At 40.9% G+C, this 21,952-nt stretch overlaps 1 protein-coding gene and 1 long non-coding RNA gene across 8 annotated transcripts in view; one reads left to right on the top strand and one right to left on the bottom strand.

Annotated features, from left to right (window-relative positions):
* The window catches only part of LOC137239494 (uncharacterized), a 123,351-nt gene that overhangs the window by 32,821 nt on the left and 68,578 nt on the right, over nucleotides 1-21,952 (top strand). The gene's annotated exons all lie outside the window — the stretch shown is intronic.
* The window catches only part of nrv2 (nervana 2), a 69,322-nt gene that overhangs the window by 14,570 nt on the left and 32,800 nt on the right, over nucleotides 1-21,952 (bottom strand). The window contains exons 1-2 of one of the 7 annotated variants that reach the window (XM_067764843.1): nucleotides 10,261-10,634; nucleotides 4,486-4,847 (exon numbers count right to left, since the gene is read on the bottom strand). The exons of 1 other annotated variant lie outside the window; for it this stretch is intronic. In XM_067764843.1, the coding sequence (XP_067620944.1) occupies nucleotides 4,486-4,624 (139 nt within the window). In that variant the 5' untranslated portion in view covers nucleotides 4,625-4,847; nucleotides 10,261-10,634. Of the gene's footprint in view, nucleotides 1-4,485; nucleotides 4,848-6,795; nucleotides 6,976-10,260; nucleotides 10,635-21,952 lie in introns of those variants that run through there. 5 more of the 7 variants (XM_067764842.1, XM_067764845.1, XM_067764844.1 and 2 more) reach the window with 5 other exon arrangements.

Below are 21,952 nucleotides of genomic sequence, written 5' to 3'. Positions count from 1 at the left end.
TTTTGAAAGACCTATAAATTGTACCATAAAAAAATGCAGAATACTCTAAATTAAACGTTCGACATTTTCGTAAAAGTTTTTTGAGATTGCTTTACATCGTATTAGTAACACAAATTTCCCTCAAAAATAAACAAAACCAGCTCGAGTAAGTACATCGTGTTGAACTTGCACTCGAAGCGAAAATCTGCGTTTAATCATCAAGTCAAATCGATATCGATCGTAAATGAGCAGAGCATGGCGGCCGCCGAAGATTCCGGGTTCACGTCCCGGGCAAAGCAATATACAAATTTTAGAAACAAGTTTTTCCAATTAGAAGACATTTTTTCAAAGCGGGCTCGCCCATCGGCTGTGTTTGGCAAACACTACCAGTGTATTTCTGCCATTAAAAGCTCTCAGTGAAAACTCTTCTGCCTTGCAGATACCGTTCGGAGTCGGCATAAAACAAGTAGGTCCAGTCCCGCCAATTTATCGGCCTTAAATCTCCTCGGAGGTTATCGCACCTTACATTTTTTTTAAATTTATATTCTATATTTCAGGGACCCAAACTGCTATTTCTTTTATAATAAAAGTCCTTCAGAAAAAAATATTCCTAGACATTTAATTTTTTGGTTCAAAAGTAATTATTAATCCGGGACTTTAAGTTCATCAGTCCGAAAATTAAAGTTAAATCCGGACTTTTATTTTGTATTAAAAAATAAAAGTCCGGGTTTAACTCTCATTTTCGAATTTTTATAATAAAAGCCCGAATTTCACTTTCATTTGTGAAGTTTTATGAAAAAAAGTTCGAAAAATAAAAAGGATGCATAACTCGTCATGGAAATGCTCTGGGTATCCCCGATATCCCACAGATTTTGCCCTAGGACACTTTTTTACCCGGGCTTTTTCGAAAAAAAAAAAACTATTAAAATGGTTCCCTGGAATATTTAGTGCAACATTCAAGCTTGTAGAGTGTACTTCCTCGTAATATTTCCGCTCAAAGGTCGCAGACACCAGCTTCTTGATTTCTGTATCCCATACGATTGCTATATCTATTCTGGTAGCATTCCATGGGATGGTTCCTAGCTCTGCCTCGACTATTATGTCAACTAGTATTAGTGTGAGAGTGCCATCGATCAGAAGTTGCGAGATTCGAATACTTTCTCTCGCAAGTCGTTAGTAAATCAAAATCGGTTTTACAGTTCCACCTTGATGAATAGTAATTGGAAACACTATACAATACTCTCTTTTTGTAACTTGATTACAAAAGATTTTAGTTATCAACCAAACAAGCAATTTTTAGGAAATTTTTCTGATGGAGCGACGATTCAATGTCAACGTTAAATGTGATAATTAAATTATGTCACATTTACAAAGCTTAATGATCATTGTGTATCGCGTTATGTGCATATTAAATAATTTGCTCATTATTAATAGCCGGCAAAAGAATTATTCACGAAAATGATTGTACACACAAGATCGGCGGCATTGTTCCAGGTTATAAAATAATTTCAAATTATTTTTAACCAAATATGGAACTGCGTTGTGACGCAAGTGAAAATTATTACAAAATTCATTGGAATTAAGTTAAATTTCGTATGAATAGCTGGGTAATTATGATAAGAGAGTTATCGAAAAGCACGATATTATTCTCGTGCTAGAAAGTAGATGCTACTTTACCTATTAAAGGCGATTCCTGCTGAAGACGATTTGTATATCAAAGTTAGCCCTTATGTACATATTGCTAACACAACCTTACATATAATCGTAAAATTTGGTGAAATAGTCTAGTGTAGATCTGCATGGTCTTATAAAATCGACAGCATATCAGTCGGGCTAGTTGCGACCACAGCACAACGGATTCCGAAAAATTTCGGGAAGTGCTTTGTTATTAAAATAGAGATGCGATTGATTCCACATTGCAATTGAAAAGATTGCGTATTTCGGGGTTAATTCTAGATAGGTAAGAGTTTAACCTGTTACAGTATCCAGATCGAAGTTGAGCTAGGGTGTCGCGCGTCTCTCTAGAGAGATTGATTTCCTCTTTTGCGAGTTTAGGGTATTTATCTTTAAGAACGGGGCTCGCTTGGCAATTCCTGGCATAGAGGTCCTTTTTGTGGATACCACTGAGGGCACGATTGTTTATTTCTTCTACATACAGCTATGTTCTAAGGTGCCGTATTTCCTCATAATGCTTGCGGGCATGACTTCCTAAGTCCCGGGGAGGCGGGACTCTTCATTCAGATGTCTGCCAAGGCTTTTAGGTATTCAACAGAAACTATTTAATATCGTCGCCCGCTTGCCAGAAGCATGAATGTGCCAAAATGAAAATGTTGGGAAATCGATTTTCAAAGTTTATTGATACCTCAAAATTAGAAGAATTAGTTTCTAATGTAAAAATGTATCTATATATTATATTCACACTATGCTCTTTCAACAGAGATAATTGCTCTGCTCGCATCCCTTCTATTTTCCGAGATTTAGCACATTAATTTTTCTGGCACAATAAAATTTTTAAAAACTGATCTAATTTTTTGTTAACACAGCTATACAAAAAAATTAAAAGTAATGGGATCAGGTAATGCGACTCATGTTTTCTATACATTTAGATGCGCTGAATCCAAATACGCTATAAGAATTGGCCGAAGTGGTCATGGTATGGCCTTAACCTCAAAACAAAAAAATCACTGCAAATTCGTTTTGGCGGCGCTGGGCGATGCCACGCCCATTTTTAAAAATTTTCTATCAAGAGTCTCAATATCAGTCCACACGTCCAATTTCAACGTTCTAGGTGTATTATTTACTAAATAATCGTTTTTTTGTGTTTTCCGAAATGTTATATATATAAAAAGTGGGCGTGGTTATCATCCGATTTCGCTCATTTTCAATACCAATCTATTCTGGGTCCAGATAAGCTCGTGTACTAAATTTGGTGAAGATATCTCAATATTTACTCAAGTCATCGTGTTAACGGACAGACGGACGGACGGACATGGCTCAATCAAATTTTTTTTCGATACTGATGATTTTGATATTTGGAAGTCTATATCTATCTCGATTCCTTTATATCTGTACAACCAACCGTTATCCAATCAAATCTAATATACTCTGTGTGCAAAGCACGCTGAGTATAAAAATCGTCAAGAATTGTATGTGAACCTCGAAAAGTTTTGGGGAGTTACGACCTCCTCTAATAATTTGTGCCCAGGCACGTATACCGGAACATTCGAACCGGAACTTTTACGAATGTGTCATACAAACAGGAAAATCATTACCTTGTTGCCAGCCAGAAACATGAATGTGCTACATTCATTTTTCTGCCTCAACTTTGTTTGATTGAATTATACATTCGTGAAAATGGCACTGCAAATTATTGGGGTTTCCATGTGCGTAGGAAGCTCTAGATTTAAGTAGAACCTAGAGAATCTAAAGGGTAATATAACGAGGCCTATAACACAAAATCGGAAAAAATTGTACATTCGTGCTTCTGGTTAGTGGGCGACGATATATATTAGAACGAGTTTCCGTCATTTCTTGTCAAATTTGGTTTCGAGACAAACTGATTTCGGCGTTGTGCCACCATCAGTGTCGACTTTCGTTCTGATCTGTTGTTGTCCTTCGTCTTGTATTTATAGTTCGTAGGTAGATGAGCAGGTATTGACAAAATTGATGCTTGTGTATATTTATGTGTATGTGCTGTGTGTTCATTCAGAACTTAGGTTGGTTTTTACTGATCGATTTGTGTGGCTGACTGAGGCAGGTAAAGGTCAGTAATTCTCGTCGGTTGAACTTCTTTGTGGGTTTGTTGCGTTGGTGCGTTTATTTTTCTGTGTTTATTTGTTGTTGTGCGTTTGTCTGTTGTACTTGTGTGATTACTTTTTTTCTTGTAAACAAGTTTTAAAGGCTCAAATATTGTGTCAGATATTGTTTTTCTGTTCGTTTATTATTCTACCATCGAATTTTTTCTGTTTGTAGATTTCCATGTTTCGAGCATGTCGAGACGTCGGCCTCTTGCTTGTATGTGAAGGGCCGTAACTCTTTTATTGATGTTTGCTGGGGAACATTCATTTTCGACCATGTGATTCGCGAAGTTAGAGTTTGGTATAATGTTTCGATTCCGGATTTTTTTGTTGTAATCAATAATATGTTCTCTAAACCTCGTTCTTATTTTCCGTCCTGTTTGTCCTATGTAACTGTGTTGGCATCCGCAGGTAAGCTTGTATACGCCGTGGCTGCTAAACGTTTCCTCTGAGTTAGTGTTAGTTCTTAACACTTCACTTCCGTAATGTAACCCAATTCCTTCAATGTCTCTAAATATGATTCTAACTAACTTAGTCATATAGAATATTTCTTTGAAAACTATGATTCGTATTTTTGTTCATAGCCTTCCTCCAGAAAAAGATTCCTACAGTTTTAAACAGTTTTGGATGTTAATTTATTTCACATCATCAAATTTGCCTCAATATCCATATACTCATACCTAAATTTTGTTTTCTTTGTTCAACTTACCCCAAGAGGCACGATCACGTCCCATAACTGTGCCCTCCTCTGAATTGTAAAGAAATTTACCCATTTTAAACTTTTTAACTTTGCGTTCTGGATATTCCATATCCATATTGGATATTTCCATAGGCTTTGGTTTCGACATATTGTCTTATTGTGGTTTAAAATACGGGTTTGTGTGTGACAATGCTGAACAAATTATTTCACAATTTTGAGCTTGAAGCTCGTTTACAACTTTTTGTTTAACTTTACACCTTTTCTGGTGTATTTAGTGTACACTTACACTTTCACGACCTTGCACAACTTTTTTTTTAAATATTATTAAAATTTTTTTTTATGTATCACTACATATGCACTTGATGCTTCTCCTGTCAAAATTATGGAATTAGATACAAAAATAATAACATTTTTTTTTTATAATAAAAGTTTGGTTTACAGAAGGAAGTAGTTTGTTATTACTCCGTTAAGGGTACAAAAGATAGACGCTCATAAGACACGAACTGCAGGAAATTCAAGCAATTTTCTTTACATGCGCCAATATAGAGATTGTAAAATTTTTTTTTTGCCCTAGTAAAAAAAGTTTTATTTTTCAATTTCTCAGTTCTAGTGAGCAAGCATTCTTTTGGACGACAACGGCCTTCTGGTTGCGCCAGTTAGGAACTATGTTAACCGAACATCGAGCGTTTGGAATGTATCGGTTGGACAGTTGGTTTAGAAATAAGTCAGCCATACAAGAAAGTGAGTGCCATCGCGCCGTCTAATGCAAGTGTGTGTGCGTTGGTATGCATTGCTGTACGTCTTTGTCCCTGAATTTGTATAACAATTGCAATTTTAAAAATATTGAACATTGAAATGCATTTTGAAGAACAAAAATTGTGTCTAACGAATATTGCATTGACGTTGAGAGAAAGAAATTAAAAGAAAATTAAAAGCAAAAAATATTTAGACGATATTTTCAAATACAGTGACGTCAAGTCGCCAGTTTGGGATCATGATTCAATCACAAGAGGGTTGCTCGACAGACACATTTTTTGACAATTGCAGCCATTTTGCTCCCAAATCGAATTGACGTCCTTTAACTGTGTTGTTTCTTTGAGAATTTTCGAAAAATATAAGTAGTAGAAATAGGAAGCAATCTGTTTACAAATAGCCGATAAGTACTGAACTGCATAATTCCTTAGAACATTTTTTTAAATTCATAGTGAATTTATTAACTATGCCACGATCGGAATTAATTTTATGAAAAGTGAGGAGGAGTCTAGTGCTAATATGCGTCCAAAAATATCGAGAGAGGTGACCTCGACAACAATAATCCGAAGGAGGAAAAGAAAAATTGTATCTCTGTCCGGAGATATTTGCAGTTGAAGTTGGCAATTTTCATGTGGTTGTTGTAATGTTTTTGTGCACTGAAAAAGATTTTGTGTACAATGGGATTTTGCACGCATTTAATTTTGATCCCACCTCATTGGTGGACCGGCCAGGGTAATTTTTCATAAGCTCGGCTGAAGGCCGCCAATGCAACCCGGCGTCATTTTTCGGGTTTTCGTCAATACCTTTTGAAAGAGTTAACATTTTTATTTCCGCCTTCGAATTATAGTTAAATACGCGTCTTTTTCACTTCTCTGGATATTTTTGGGCGCGTATTAAAAGTCGACCTTCTGTTCTATTAATTCCGTATGTTCGGAACATTCGTCTCCATTTAAGAATTTGGGGAATCGGTTTATATTTGGAATATTATGTATATACTCATTTAATACATTCGGCCTCGTGAGGTAGTATCAAATGAGCGTGTTCCGAATATTCTAAATTAAAGGTTTATCCGGAATGCTTCCATGAATGCTGAGTAGCGTACCACCCCATGTCGTCTGCCTCTTTAAAATCGCGCTATCTCAAAATATTTTTCAAAAATTTCCCAATTCAGGATTTGTCACAAAACCGTCCTATATTAGAGTTAGATTGAAGAACGCTTCATATCAGAATGCTTTTCATTAACTCCCTCTTATGACAAAAGCACTGATACAACAACAACAACAACAAAATGCATTGAACTTATGTTCATATAGGGAGTTTTTGAAACAAATTTTGAGATTGTGCATTTTTGAATAAAATTCTAACGGCTTTCTTAAAACAATTTCTGAAAGAATGGCCAAACCAACATAACTTTATCAATTCACGAAATATTTAGGTGAAAATGAATTATTTCCCCAAAAACTTTTGGCATTTAGAAATTTATTATCACTACTAATATAATACCAAAGATACTTTTCTACTATAATTTTCACTGAAGGGTATTGAATTATTGCCCGTTTTCCTTACCTTGTAAAAGCAACTCGTCCAGATTTCTCAATTTGGGAGTCTCAAAGATCTGTCATCATTGGAGAACAAACCTCTGGTAATTGAATCATGGTTTGGGATGACGAGTTTGTTTAATTGTCACATATTATTGATATATTTTTGGCATTTTTTAGTTTAAAACTTTGTAATTTAAATTTGTTGCTTTATTAAATTTCAATTAAGTTAACTTAAAAATCATGCTCTTTAATTTAAATTTATTTATTGTTAAAATTATGAATTATGTAGGTGTTTTTCATATTTTTTTAGTTTCATGAATTGAAAAAAAAAAATTAATAAGTTGTATAAGGTGAACTATGTAAAAACTTTCGAAGTAGTTTTCGAAAATTTTTGAAAATGCGAAACAATTTTAACTCAGAAAAAAGTAATGTTTTTTAAAAACATTTGATAGTATAAGAAAATTTAATCAGACTCAAAAAAAAAACTTCTTCAGTAGATACATGGAAACTGAATTCAAACACGTTTTCGAAAAACTTATTTATTGTTAAGATTTTATGTTTATTTTGAGTTATTTAGATGCACCTACTAGTGAATAAAGCAAAGCAAAAATGTTTATCAAATGTTATATGTTATTTTCCTATATTCTTACTTTCGTAAATTAAAAAAAAAAACTTCAATGCGGAAAACTTTGTAAAAAATTTCGGACAAATTTTTGAAAAATTTTGAATATTCGAAAAATTTCATGAAATTTCTTTTAGAATAGTTTAGTGTAACAGAGCACAGTTGATTTCTTTAATTCAATATATAATAATACTTGTATATAAGGAAAACTATGCAGGCAAAGATTTAAAAAAATTTTGAAAATTCAAAAAAATTTCATTTAGCTAAAAGTAATCTATTAGAAAATTGGATAATATGTGAAAATTTACCTGGACTGAAAAAACAACTTCCTCAAAACATGAAAAACGGGGTTCGAGAACGGTTTCGAAAAATTCAAAAATAACTTTTTCATGAAATTTTCCAAATTTATTTTACAAAATTTTACCCTAACAGAGCACAGTTTTGAGTTTATTCCGAAAGCTGTTTTTTTTTCAAATTCGAATTGTTTTAATATTTCTTTATAAGGAAAACTAAAAAGATTTAAAAAAAATTTTGAAAATTCACAAAATTTTCTTTCAAAAAAAGATAATGAGTTAAACAAATTTTATAATATGAGAAAATAGAAATAAATAAAAGCACTTCCGTAGAACTTTCGAAAATTCGAAAAATTTTTTTGATACAAATTTCAAAATTAGTTTTTAAAAAATTTTTTAAATTCAAAAAATGATCATTCAGCAAAAAAGTAAAGGGTTAAAAAAATTTATAATATACATTTTTTCCACTTCGAAAATTCGTAATATTTTTTTTTAAATTCTAGTCTAGCAAAAATAGGTTTAAACTTGCATCGCTGATCGGGATTATGTGTTTGTTATAACAATTACAAACAAAGTAGTATAACAGTAAGGTAGGGTTAGGTTGAACTGGCAGGTCAATAAAGACCTTACATAAGCTGAATGTGTGCGTAGTATTACCGGAATTTGTTTGATGACCGAACCAAAAATTCCAAATAAGCTACCAGGACTTATGTATATTATAAAATAACTACGTCCTCTTGGCAAATATTTGAAGTTTTCTAGGACCTATCTGAATCGCTGCCACGATATCTTGGAACTCTGCTGGAGCCTTAACCTCACAAGCGCTAGACACGTACACAACAAGTAATCAATCGTTTCTGAATGCAGCTAGCACTTCCTATATCTGCTGTAACTGACGGTGCCTAATTTATAAGCATGTGACGCCAGAAGGCAGTGTCCACTTAGTATGCCCATCCTGAGCCTTAAGTCTGCTCTCTTTATAGATATGAGCAACTTTGTGAGTCTAAATTTGTAGAATTAGCGCATGATCTTCGAAGTTTTGCTGCCGCTTGCGTCCACGCCATTCCTGCTTGATGGATCATATGCATCTCCTGTCTTCCTTTGATTTCTCCCAAGCGATTTGGGACATCTACCTTCCTTTGCTAACTTATCGATGTCTTCGTTACATTCTATCTCTTATGACTAGAAACCCTGTGTAAATGTATGGCGCGTCCTGAACCAAGTCTCTTCAATGCCTGTTTGTACTCCAGGATACTTCTTGATTAAGTACTGTGTGAGACTACTGTTTCGATCGGCGCCTGAATATCAATATATATATTAACGCGACTGCAGCTTAAACAGGCTTCCTGCAGAATCTCTATTGCTATAATTTCTGCCTGAAAGTCACTGCAGTGATCTGGCAGCCTGTAATATCTACTTATTTCTCTATCGCCACCAAATAAAGTAGACCTGACCCTGACCCTGTTAATTTCAAATCCTCTGTATGCTGCTCTGCGTTCGTGCTGCCCCGAGGCATTAGGTCTCGTTGCAGTTGTTAACGCTTTATTCTTCGCCGCCAGGTCCATATGTGGAATGTGCAGAATGACATAGAGTGCAGCCGTCGAAATTGTTTTCAGGGATTCCGGTAATCATTGATTGCCTGCATAACCCCCTCAATCGCTGTAAATACCCAATGAGAAAGAGGGGGCCAACGACCCCACGTACACCTCAGCATTCTTTTATTCATTTGCTTCCATGACAACCTATTTTCTAGAATGAAGCCTTGATATTTTTTACAATGTTTCTCCTTCGGGGTAACACCTCCTAGCTTAGGCATATACCAATTTGGGCCCTTATACCTCTCGGTAAGCAAGACGATATCCGTCTTCTCCGCATAAAATATTTTTATTAAATTTTTGTTTTAACTTTCAATTACTCCTTTTAGTTTTTATTTATTTTTTCATTTACAGCTTTAAAATATTTTGTTTTTATTTTTATAATTTTTTTTTTTAACTTTCTGTTTTATTCAGTTTATGTTCAATACCAAATAAGAATAGGAAATCGACAACAAATTATTAATTAGCATACAGTTTTTGTTTACAAAATTTTCAAATTTGTCTTTATATATATAAATAAAAGACTCTATTGGGCGTTAATACACACACACACACGGGCTCAAGCGTTGCTGAGGCTTAGTCAAAATTATTTAAAATGCAGCTAAAATTTCTAGTACTACAATTTTGCTAATCAAGCGCATTTCTACTGCGTGAAGGCGATAAAATCTAAAAAAACAACACCAAATTGTTTCAAGCCATTTCGTACGAGAAATTAACACGCGGCTTTTAAGAAGAGAGCAAATAGCTCCAATAGCACAACCACACCTTTTTTCTATGGAGTTTAAAAAAACTCACACAGGCGAACGTAGAAACGCGGTTTTATGAAATTTATATGGGTGCAAATGTGTGTGTGGTTGTTTGTGTGAGCTATAATGGTAGCTACAACGTTGAATCACTGACTTGGCTGACTGAAGCACGTACATAGATACACACAAATGTACAAAGATTGTATGAATTGCTTCAAAATATTTTCTAAATACTTTTAAAGAGGTTGTATTGAGATTTGTTGCATTTTAAGAGATTTTAAACTGTTTTTTACACAAAGTTTGACAGCAAGTGTATCTTAATTATTTTCTTTTAATATCTACAAATTTTGCATACTGTTTGCCAACTTTTATTCACAAACACAGTTTTCTTCTTTTCAATTCAATCCCATTGAAAACCAACTCTCCTGCACAGCACAAACCGAACTAAAAAACGTGTCGTCCAGAGCAAGTCACAAAAGCGGTTGTTAGGCAGCTGCTTTATTTGTTGTTGTTATTTCGCCTCTTAGAAACGTGAAGAAAACAGAAACCCCGCTTAGAGTAGCTGTTAGTTTTTAGCTCTCGCATGCTTCTCAAAACAGCTACTCAACTCGACTAAAACCTGTCTATACGGTGAATTGTACGTTAACCATCATCTGTCCAATTCGAGCTCCAGTCATATATGACAAAGACTCAGAGACCCGGTTAACAAAAAAAAAAAGAAGAAAAAACACAAATTCAACCAGGAAAACAAGCAAGCAGTTAGCAAGTCAAGACCAATAGCGTACAATGAAACTCAAAACTAAAACACTCAGTTTTAGCGCTCCAAGAGCTCGCTGAGCGCATGTCTAAGTTCTCGAGTGTAAACAAACGCTGCGTTGACCCACCCTTGTACTAGTGTTTTTCTTTTTTTTTTGAGTAAATTTTTGTGCAACATATATTCATATACATATACTTACGGCCGCGGCACAATGGCATTTTTCATATAGATACGTTTAACACAAGCTTATGCATTCCAATAACATCGCCACAATCAACCAAGGAACTTCAGACTTGGCAATTGAACTTTATTACGCCTTGCCCACTCACATACAAAATTTCGCGAGGCACTGTTGTAAACATACTCCCTATACAACAAAAATACTTGCTAACATATTTTGTGTAGTATTCGATTGTTATATTGCAGTTTTTAATTGTGAAAAATGTTAGAAAATTTACCAACCAGTGGAAAAAATAATTTCACTTGCAAAGTGTGCCAACACCCTTAGCCAAAGCAAATGTCAAATTCTTCTTCTTATGATTTGCTTGGAACAAAATTGGGGAGTTGGCTACTTTTCAATATCAGATGGCGCCAGTGTCGCTCATTCTACCGTTCTCCATAAAAATACGTGCATTCTACTCATAATGCATAAGCTTATGTTAAACTCATCTATATGAAAAACTGCTTATGTGTCGGACCTATCAATCAAGATGTTGCCGTTGTAAATATGAAGGAACTTCAGACGTGGCAATTGAAGTTTATTACGTCTTGCCCATTCACATACAAAATTCCGCGAGGCACTGTTGTAAACATACTCCCTATACAACAAAAATACTTGCTAACATATTTTGTGTCGTAATCGATTGTTATATTGCAGTTTTTAATTGCGAAAAATGTTAGCAAATTTACCCACCAGTGGGAAAAATAATTTAACTTGCAAAGTGTACCAACACCCTTAGCCAAACAAAATTTGGGAGATGGCTACTTTTCAATATCAGATGGCGCCAGTGTCGCTCATTCTACCGTTCTCCATAAAATACGTGCAATTTACTCATAATGCATAGGCTTATGTTAAAATCATCTATATGAAAAACTGCTTATGTGACGGAGCTATTAGTTGGATTCTTAAACAGAAATGTATGTATGAAAGCATTTACGCTTTTTTTTGGTTTTCAGAGTCGGCTTTGTATTTCACTAAGCCAATAAACTGGAAAAATGAGTTTTTATTTCTTCAAACTTCAAGCATATTTTGCGATTACTCGTTCAAACAATATACAAAATTTGCGACAACGCCTCCCGTGTGGTAAAATGGGTGGGGGTCGCTAAAAGTGTAACATTCATACAAACACGACTCAGCGTTGAAGCTATTGAATCTATTGTTTAAATACTACATTATAAAAATTTATGCAAACAATTCTATATAAATTTAAAAAACTAAGAAAGAAACAAAAAAAGATGTAATTAAATTTATTTGTTAAAAACCGTTCGGGATCCCTTCAGGGTCATTTTGGGACTTTTTCTCGACTAATACAGGTTCCTTTGAGGTACCTTCCGGCATCATTTCAAGATGGTTTTCGGGATCCATCAGGGATCCCGTCGGGGTCATTTCTGGACTTTTTCTCGACTAATACGGGATCATTTGGGGTAGCTTCCGGCGTCATTGCTAGATGGTTTTAGGGATCCGTCCGGGATCCCGTCTTGGTCATTTCGGGACTTTTTCTCGACTTATACGGGATCATTTGGCGACCCTTTCGGCATCATATCTGGATGCTTTTCGGGATCCGTCCGGGAACCCGTCGGGGTCATTTCGGGACTTTTTCTCGACTAATACGGGATCATTTGGGGACGCTTTCGGCATCATTTCTGGATGGTTTTCGGGATCCGTCCGGGATCCCGTCGGGGTCATTTCGGAACTATTTCGGGATTATTTGGGGTACCTTCCGGCATCATTTCTAGATGGTTTTCGGGATCCGTCCGGGATCCCGTCAGCTTCATTACGGAACTATTTCGGGATCCTTTGGGGTACCTTCCGGCACCATTTCTATATGGTTTTGAGGATCCGTCCGGGATTCCGTCGGGGTCATTTCGGGAATTTTTCTCGACGAATACGGGATCATTTGGGGACGCTTTCGGCATCATTTCTGGATGGTTTTCGGGATCCGTTCGGGATCCCTTCAGGGTAATTTTGGGACTTTTTCTCGACTAATACGGGTTCATTTGAGGTACCTTCCGGCATCATTTCTAGATGGTTTTCGGGATCCGTCCGGGATCCCGTCGGGGTCATTTCGGGACTATTTCGGGATCATTTGGGGTACCTTCCGGCATCATTTCTAGAAGGTTTTCGGGATCCGTCCGGGATCCCGTCGGGGTCATTTCGGGACTTTTTCTCGACTTATACGGGATCATTTGGGGACCTTTTCGGCATCATTTCTGTATGGTTTTCGGGATCCGTTCGGGATCCCTTCAGGGTAATTTTGGGACTTTTTCTCGACTAATACGGGTTCATTTGAGGTACCTTCCGGCATCATTGCTAGATGGTTTTCGTGATCCGTCCAGGATCCAATCAGGGTCATTTCGGGACTATTTTGGGTTCATTTGGGGTACCTTCCGGCATCATTTCTATATGATTTTGAGGATCCGTTCGGGATCCCGTTGGGGTTATTTCGGTACTTTTTCTCGACTAATACGGGATCATTTGGCGACCCTTTCGGCATCATATCTGGATGCTTTTCGGGATCCGTCCGGGAACCCGTCGGGGTCATTTCGGGACTTTTTCTCGACTAATACGGGATCATTTGGGGACGCTTTCGGCATCATTTCTGGATGGTTTTCGGGATCCGTCCGGGATCCCGTCTTGGTCATTTCGGGACTTTTTCTCGACTTATACGGGATCATTTGGCGACCCTTTCGGCATCATATCTGGATGCTTTTCGGGATCCGTCCGGGAACCCGTCGGGGTCATTTCGGGACTTTTTCTCGACTAATACGGGATCATTTGGGGACGCTTTCGGCATCATTTCTGGATGGTTTTCGGGATCCGTCCGGGATCCCGTCGGGGTCATTTCGGAACTATTTCGGGATTATTTGGGGTACCTTCCGGCATCATTTCTAGATGGTTTTCGGGATCCGTCCGGGATCCCGTCAGCTTCATTACGGAACTATTTCGGGATCCTTTGGGGTACCTTCCGGCACCATTTCTATATGGTTTTGAGGATCCGTCCGGGATTCCGTCGGGGTCATTTCGGGAATTTTTCTCGACGAATACGGGATCATTTGGGGACGCTTTCGGCATCATTTCTGGATGGTTTTCGGGATCCGTCCGGTATCCCGTCGGGGTCATTTCGGGACTATTTCGGGATCATTTGGGGTACCTTCCGGCATCATTTATAGATGGTTTTCGGGATCCGTCCGGGATCCCGTCGGGGTCATTTCGGTACTATTTCGGGATCATTTGAGGTACCTTCCGGCACCATTTCTAGATGGTTTTAGGGATCCGTCCGGGATCCCGTCAGGGTCATTCCGGGACTATTTCGGGATACCTTCCGGCATCATTTCTGGATAGTTTTCGGGATCCATCCGGGATCCCGGCGGGGTCAATTCAGGACTTTTTCTTGACTAATACGGGATGATTTGCGGACCCTTTCAGCATTATTTCTGGATGCTTTTCGGGATCCGTCAGGAATCCCGTCGGGGTCATTTCTGGACTTTTTCTCGACTAATACGGGATCATGTGGGGTAGCTTCCGGCATCATTGCTAGATGGTTTTAGGGATCCGTCCGGGATCCCGTCTTGGTCATTTCGGGACTTTTTCTCGACTTATACGGGATCATTTGGGGACCCTTTCGGCATCATTTCTCGATGGTTTTCGGGATCCGTCCGGAACCCGTCGGGGTCATTTCGGGACTTTTTCTCGACTAATACGGGATCATTTGGGGACGCTTTCGGCATCATTTCTGGATGGTTTTCGGGATCCGTCCGGGATCCCGTCGGGGTCATTTCGGGACTATTTCGGGATAATTTGGGGTACCTTCCGGCATCATTTCTAGAAGGTTTTCGGGATCCGTCCGGGATCCCGTCGGGGTCATTTCGGGACTTTTTCTCGACTAATACGGGATCATTTGGGGACGCTTTCGGCATCATTTCTGGATGGTTTTCGGGATCCGTCGGGGATCCCGTCTTGGTCATTTCGGGACTTTTTCTCGACTTATACGGGATCATTTGGGGACCTTTTCGGCATCATTTCTGTATGGTTTTCGGGATCCATTCGGGATCCCTTCAGGGTAATTTTGGGACTTTTTCTCGACTAATACGGGTTCATTTGGGGTACCTTCCGGCATCATTGCTAGATGGTTTTCGTGATCCGTCCAGGATCCAATCAGGGTCATTTCGGGACTATTTTGGGATCACTTGAGGTACCTTCCGGCATCATTTCTATATGATTTTGAGGATCCGTTCGGGATCCCGTCGGGGTTATTTCGGTACTTTTTCTCGACTAATACGGGATCATTTGGCGACCCTTTCGGCATCATATCTGGATGCTTTTCGGGATCCGTCCGGGAACCCGTCGGGGTCATTTCGGGACTTTTTCTCGACTAATACGGGATCATTTGGGGACGCTTTCGGCATCATTTCTGGATGGTTTTCGGGATCCGTCCGGGATCCCGTCTTGGTCATTTCGGGACTTTTTCTCGACTTATACGGGATCATTTGGCGACCCTTTCGGCATCATATCTGGATGCTTTTCGGGATCCGTCCGGGAACCCGTCGGGGTCATTTCGGGACTTTTTCTCGACTAATACGGGATCATTTGGGGACGCTTTCGGCATCATTTATGGATGGTTTTCGGGATCCGTCCGGGATCCCGTCGGGGTCATTTCGGAACTATTTCGGGATTATTTGGGGTACCTTCCGGCATCATTTCTAGATGGTTTTCGGGATCCGTCCGGGATCCCGTCAGCTTCATTACGGAACTATTTCGGGATCCTTTGGGGTACCTTCCGGCATCATTTCTATATGGTTTTGAGGATCCGTCCGGGATTCCGTCGGGGTCATTTCGGGAATTTTTCTCAACGAATACGGGATCATTTGGGGACGCTTTCGGCATCATTTCTGGATGGTTTTCGGGATCCGTCCGGTATCCCGTCGGGGTCATTTCGGGACTATTTCGGGATCATTTGGGGTACCTTCCGGCATCATTTATAGATGGTTTTCGGGATCCGTCCGGGATCCCGTCGGGGTCATTTCGGTACTATTTCGGGATCATTTGAGGTACCTTCCGGCACCATTTCTAGATGGTTTTAGGGATCCGTCCGGGATCCCGTCAGGGTCATTTCGGGACTATTTCGGGATACCTTCCGGCATCATTTCTGGATAGTTTTCGGGATCCATCCGGGATCCCGGCGGGGTCAATTCAGGACTTTTTCTTGACTAATACGGGATGATTTGCGGACCCTTTCAGCATTATTTCTGGATGCTTTTCGGGATCCGTCAGGAATCCCGTCGGGGTCATTTCTGGACTTTTTCTCGACTAATACGGGATCATTTGGGGTAGCTTCCGGCATCATTGCTAGATGGTTTTAGGGATCCGTCCGGGATCCCGTCTTGGTCATTTCGGGACTTTTTCTCGACTTATACGGGATCATTTGGGGACCCTTTCGGCATCATTTCTCGATGGTTTTCGGGATCCGTCCGGAACCCGTCGGGGTCATTTCGGGACTTTTTCTCGACTAATACGGGATCATTTGGGGACGCGTTCGGCATCATTTCTGGATGGTTTTCGGGATCCGTCCGGGATCCCGTCGGGGTCATTTCGGGACTATTTCGGGATAATTTGGGGTACCTTCCGGCATCATTTCTAGAAGGTTTTCGGGATCCGTCCGGGATCCCGTCGGGGTTATTTCGGGACTTTTTCTCGACTAATACGGGATCATTTGGGGACGCTTTCGGCATCATTTCTGGATGGTTTTCGGGATCCGTCGGGGATCCCGTCTTGGTCATTTCGGGACTTTTTCTCGACTTATACGGGATCATTTGGGGACCTTTTCGGCATCATTTCTGTATGGTTTTCGGGATCCGTTCGGGATCCCTTCAGGGTAATTTTGGGACTTTTTCTCGACTAATACGGGTTCATTTGAGGTACCTTCCGGCATCATTGCTAGATGGTTTTCGTGATCCGTCCAGGATCCAATCAGGGTCATTTCGGGACTATTTTGGGATCATTTGGGGTACCTTCCGGCATCATTTCTATATGATTTTGAGGATCCGTTCGGGATCCCGTCGGGGTTATTTCGGTACTTTTTCTCGACTAATACGGGATCATTTTGCGACCCTTTCGGCATCATATCTGGATGCTTTTCGGGACCCGTCCGGGAACCCGTCGGGGTAATTTCGGGACTTTTTCTCGACTAATACGGGATCATTTGGGGACGCTTTCGGCATCATTTCTGGATGGTTTTCGGGATCCGTCCGGGATCCCGTCTTGGTCATTTCGGGACTTTTTCTCGACTTATACGGGATCATTTGGGGACCCTTTCGGCATCATATCTGGATGCTTTTCGGGATCCGTCCGGGAACCAGTCGGGGTCATTTCGGGACTTTTTCTCGACTAATCCGGGATCATTTGCGGACGCTTTCGGCATCATTTCTGGATGGTTTTCGGGATCCGTCCGGGTTCCCGTCGGGGTCATTTCGGGACTATTTCGGGATCATTTGGGGTACCTTCCGGCATCATTTCTAGATGGTTTTCGGGATCCGTCCGGGATCCCGTCAGCTTCATTACGGAACTATTTCGGGATCCTTTGGGGTACCTTCCGGCATCATTTCTATACGGTTTTGAGGATCCGTCCGGGATTCCGTCGGGGTCATTTTGGGAATTTTTCTCGACGAATACGGGATCATTTGGGGACGCTTTCGGCATCATTTCTGGATGGTTTTCGGGATCCGTCCGGTATCCCGTCGGGGTCATTTCGGGACTATTTCGGGATCATTTGGGGTACCTTCCGGCATCATTTATAGATGGTTTTCGGGATCCGTCCGGGATCCCGTCGGGGTCATTTCGGTACTATTTCGGGATCATTTGAGGTACCTTCCGGCACCATTTCTAGATGGTTTTAGGGATCCGTCCGGGATCCCGTCAGGGTCATTTCGGGACTATTTCGGGATACCTTGCATCATCATTTCTGGATAGTTTTCGGGATCCATCCGGGATCCCGACGGGGTCAATTCAGGACTTTTTCTTGACTAATACGGGATGATTTGCGGACACTTTCGGCATTATTTCTGGATGCTTTTCGGGATCCGTCAGGAATCCCGTCGGGGTCATTTCGGGACTTTTTTGGGACTAATACGGGCTAATTAGGGGAGCCTTTCGGCATTATTTCTGGATGGTTTTCGGGATCCGTACGGGATCCCGTCGGGGTCATTTCGGGACTATTTCGGGATCATTTGGGGTACCTTCCGGCATCATTTCTAGATGGTTTTCGGGATCCGTCCGGGATCCCGTCAGGTTCAATACGGAACTATTTCGGGATACTTTGGGGTACCTTCCGGCATCATTTCTATATGGTTTTGAGGATCCGTCCGGGATCCCGTCGGGGTTATTTCGGGACTTTTTATCGACTGGTATCGGATCATTAGGGGACCCTTTCGGCATAATTTCTGGATGGTTTTCGGGATCCGTCCGTGATCCCTTCCGAGTCATTTCGGAACTTTTTTGGGACTATTTGGGGATCATTTGGGGTATTTTCCGGCATCATTTCTGTATGGTATTCGGGATCATTTGGGGTCCCTTCCGGCATAATTTCTGGATGGTTTTCGGTCATTTCGGAACTATTAGGGGATCATTTGAGGACATTCCGGCATCATTTCTGGATAGTTTTTGGGATCCGTGAGGGATCCCGTCGGGGTAATTTCTGGACTTTTCAGATATTGTTTCGGGATTATTTTGGGTTTCCAAGATCATTTCTGGATGGATTTCGAGATCTGTCCGGGATCCCGTCAGGGTAATTTAGGAGTCCGTTCGAGATCCCGTCAGGGTCATTTCGGGACTATTAGGGGATCATTTGAGGACCTTTCCTGCATCATTTCTGGATAGTTTTCGGAATCCGTCTGGGATCCCGTCGGGGTCATTTCAGGACTTTTTCGGGACTAATACGGGATCATTTTGGGACCCTTCCGGAATCATTTCTGTATGGTTTTCGCGATCCGTCGTGGATCCCCTAAGGACCCTTCCTGGATATTTTCTGGATGGTTTTTGAGAACCCTCCGGGAGCCCGTCAGGGTCATTTCGGAACTTTTTCGGGACTATTTTGTGATCATTCTGGTACCCTTCAGGCATCATTTCTTTGTGGTTCTCTGGATAAGTCTAGAATCGTGTCGTCGTCATTTCGGGTTTTTTGGGACTATTCCGGGAACTTTTGGAGACCCTTCCGTGGCATTTCTAAATAGTGTTCGGGATCTGTCCGCGATAGCGTCGGGGTCATTTCGTGGATTTTTCTGGATAATTTCGGGATCATTTGGGGATCCTGTCAGGTTATCAGCTCATTTAGTTCTTTTTTTACTCAATTACGAAAATAAAATGTATTGGACAGAAACATCTTTTTAAACAGATAACTTGATAAGCGGGCTAACGTGAATATGCCATATATTTAATTTTCTCCTTGCGGACGGGGCCGCGGGTAAAGGCTAGTATATATTATAAATGGCAAAGTTTGGATGTTTAGATGTTTGGATGTTTGGATGTTTGTCCAGACGTTTGTCTTTGTGACTCAATCACGCAAGAACGGCCGGACGGATTTGGATGAAATTTGGCACATATATAGCTAATAGTCCAGAAGGATCTACTAGCTATATATTTTTCAAGAGGGGGGAGGCCCCCCACGAACAGTTATAATTTAATTATTATATTTTTTAGTCTTTGCGACTGAATCACGCCAGAACGGCTACACGGATTTTGATGAAATTTGGGACACAGACAGCAGTCTACTAGCGAATTTTTTTCGAACATGGAAAAAGGGGTGTGGGTCCCAGGACCCCTTCGCGCAATTACTTTTTAATAATTTTTACACATAATAACTTTACGAATACTGGCCTTCACCAATATCACAGACTCAATGGGTCAAATAAGTCGAGGGCTTACAAAGTGAGCAGTGACACCCTCCGCCCCCCCCCCCCCCCCCCCTCCCTTTCTACCTCTCTGGTGTGTAATCTAGAAATTGTTATAACTCAATATAAATTTTCTCCTAAATCAATAGTTTTTGGTATCTGGCACACACAGATCGAGATCTAAACAATTTTGGAAAAACGAGCAGCAGAACTTCTCCTCCCGCCATCCGCCATCCATCAATTGTTTTTAGTAGCACGCTTTTATTAGCTTTACCTGTATGTTTATTTGTAACTCTTCATTCGCTCCAACGCGCCTGCTGCCTTATTAAAATGGTTCTACAATTAGCTTCACCTTATTTGTAATCCCGTTGGGGTCATATCGAGACCCTTCCTGGATCATTTTTGGATGGTTTTCGGGATGCGTCCGGGATCCCGCCGGAGTCATTTCGGGACTTTTTCGGTACTATTTCGGGATAATTTTGGGATCATTGAGATCATTTGAAGACCTTTCCGGCATAATTTCTGCATAGTTTCCAGGATCCGTCGGGGATCTCGACAGGGTCATTTTGGGATCATTTCTGCATAGTTTCCGGGGTTCGTCCGAGATACCGTCGGGGTCATTTCGGGACTTTTTCTCGACTAATACGGGAGCATTTGGGGACTCTTTCGGCATCATTTCTGGATGGATTTCGGTATCCGTCCGGGATCCCGTCAGGGTAATTTCGGGACAATTAGGAGATCATTTGAAGACCTTTCCGGCATCATTCCTGCATAGTTTCAGGGATTCGTCGGGGATCTCGACGGGGTCCTTTCGGGACTATTTCGGGATCATTTCTGCATAGTGTCCGGGGTTCGTCCGAGATACCGTCGGGGTCATTTCGGTAGTTTTTCTTGACTAATACGGGATCATTTGGGTTCCCTTCCAGCATCATTTCTGGATGGATTTCGGTATCCGTCGGGGATCCCGTCTTGGTCATTTCGGGACTTTTCTCTAATAATACGGGATTATTTGGGGACCCTTTCGGCATCGTTACTGGATGGTTTTCGGGATCCGTCCGGGATCATTTCGGGACTCTTAGGGGATCATTTGAGGACCTCTCCGGCATCATTTCTGAATAGTTTCCTGGATACGTCGGGGCTCTCGACGGGGTGATTACGGGACTTTTTCGGGATCATTTGGGGTACCTACCGGCATCATTTCTGGATGGTTTTCGGTATCCGTCCGGGATCCCTTAGGGGTCATTTCGGAACTTTTTCGGGATTTTTTGGGGTTCCTTCCGGCATCATTTCTGGATGGTTTTAGGGATCCGTCCAGGATCCCGATGGGGTCATTTTGGGACTATTTCGGGATCATTTTGGGGTACCTACCGGCATCATTTCTAGATGGTTTTTCGTATCCGTCCAGGATCCCGTTGGGGTCATTTCGGGACTTTTTCGGGATTTTTTGGGGTCTCTTCCGGCATCATTTCTGGATGGCTTTCGGGATTCGTCCGGGATCCCGTCGGGGTCATTTCGGGACTTTTTCTCGACTAATACGGGATCATTTGGGGCCCTTTCGGCATCATTTCTGGATTGTTTTAGGGATTCGTCCGGGATTCCGTCGGGGTCATTTCGGGACTTTTTCGGTACTATTTCGGGATAATTTTGGGATCATTGAGATCATTTGAAGACCTTTCCGGCATAATTTCTGCATAGTTTCCAGGATCCGTTGGGGATCTCGACGGGGACATTTTGGGATCATTTCTGCATAGTTTCCGGGGTTCGTCCGAGATACCGTCGGGGTCATTTCGGGACTTTTTCTCGACTAATACGGGAGCATTTGGGGACTCTTTCGGCATCATTTCTGGATGGATTTCGGTATCCGTCCGGGATCCCGTCAGGGTAATTTCGGGACAATTAGGAGATCATTTGAAGACCTTTCCGGCATCATTCCTGCATAGTTTCAGGGATCCGTCGGGGATCTCGACGGGGTCCTTTCGGGACTATTTCGGGATCATTTCTGCATAGTGTCCGGGGTTCGTCCGAGATACCGTCGGGGTCATTTCGGTAGTTTTTCTTGACTAATAC

This window comes from Eurosta solidaginis, chromosome 2 (assembly GCF_040869045.1).
Source record: "Eurosta solidaginis isolate ZX-2024a chromosome 2, ASM4086904v1, whole genome shotgun sequence".
Classification (NCBI taxonomy): Eukaryota; Metazoa; Arthropoda; class Insecta; order Diptera; family Tephritidae; genus Eurosta; species Eurosta solidaginis.
This window is presented reverse-complemented; position numbering and strand designations above follow the sequence as displayed.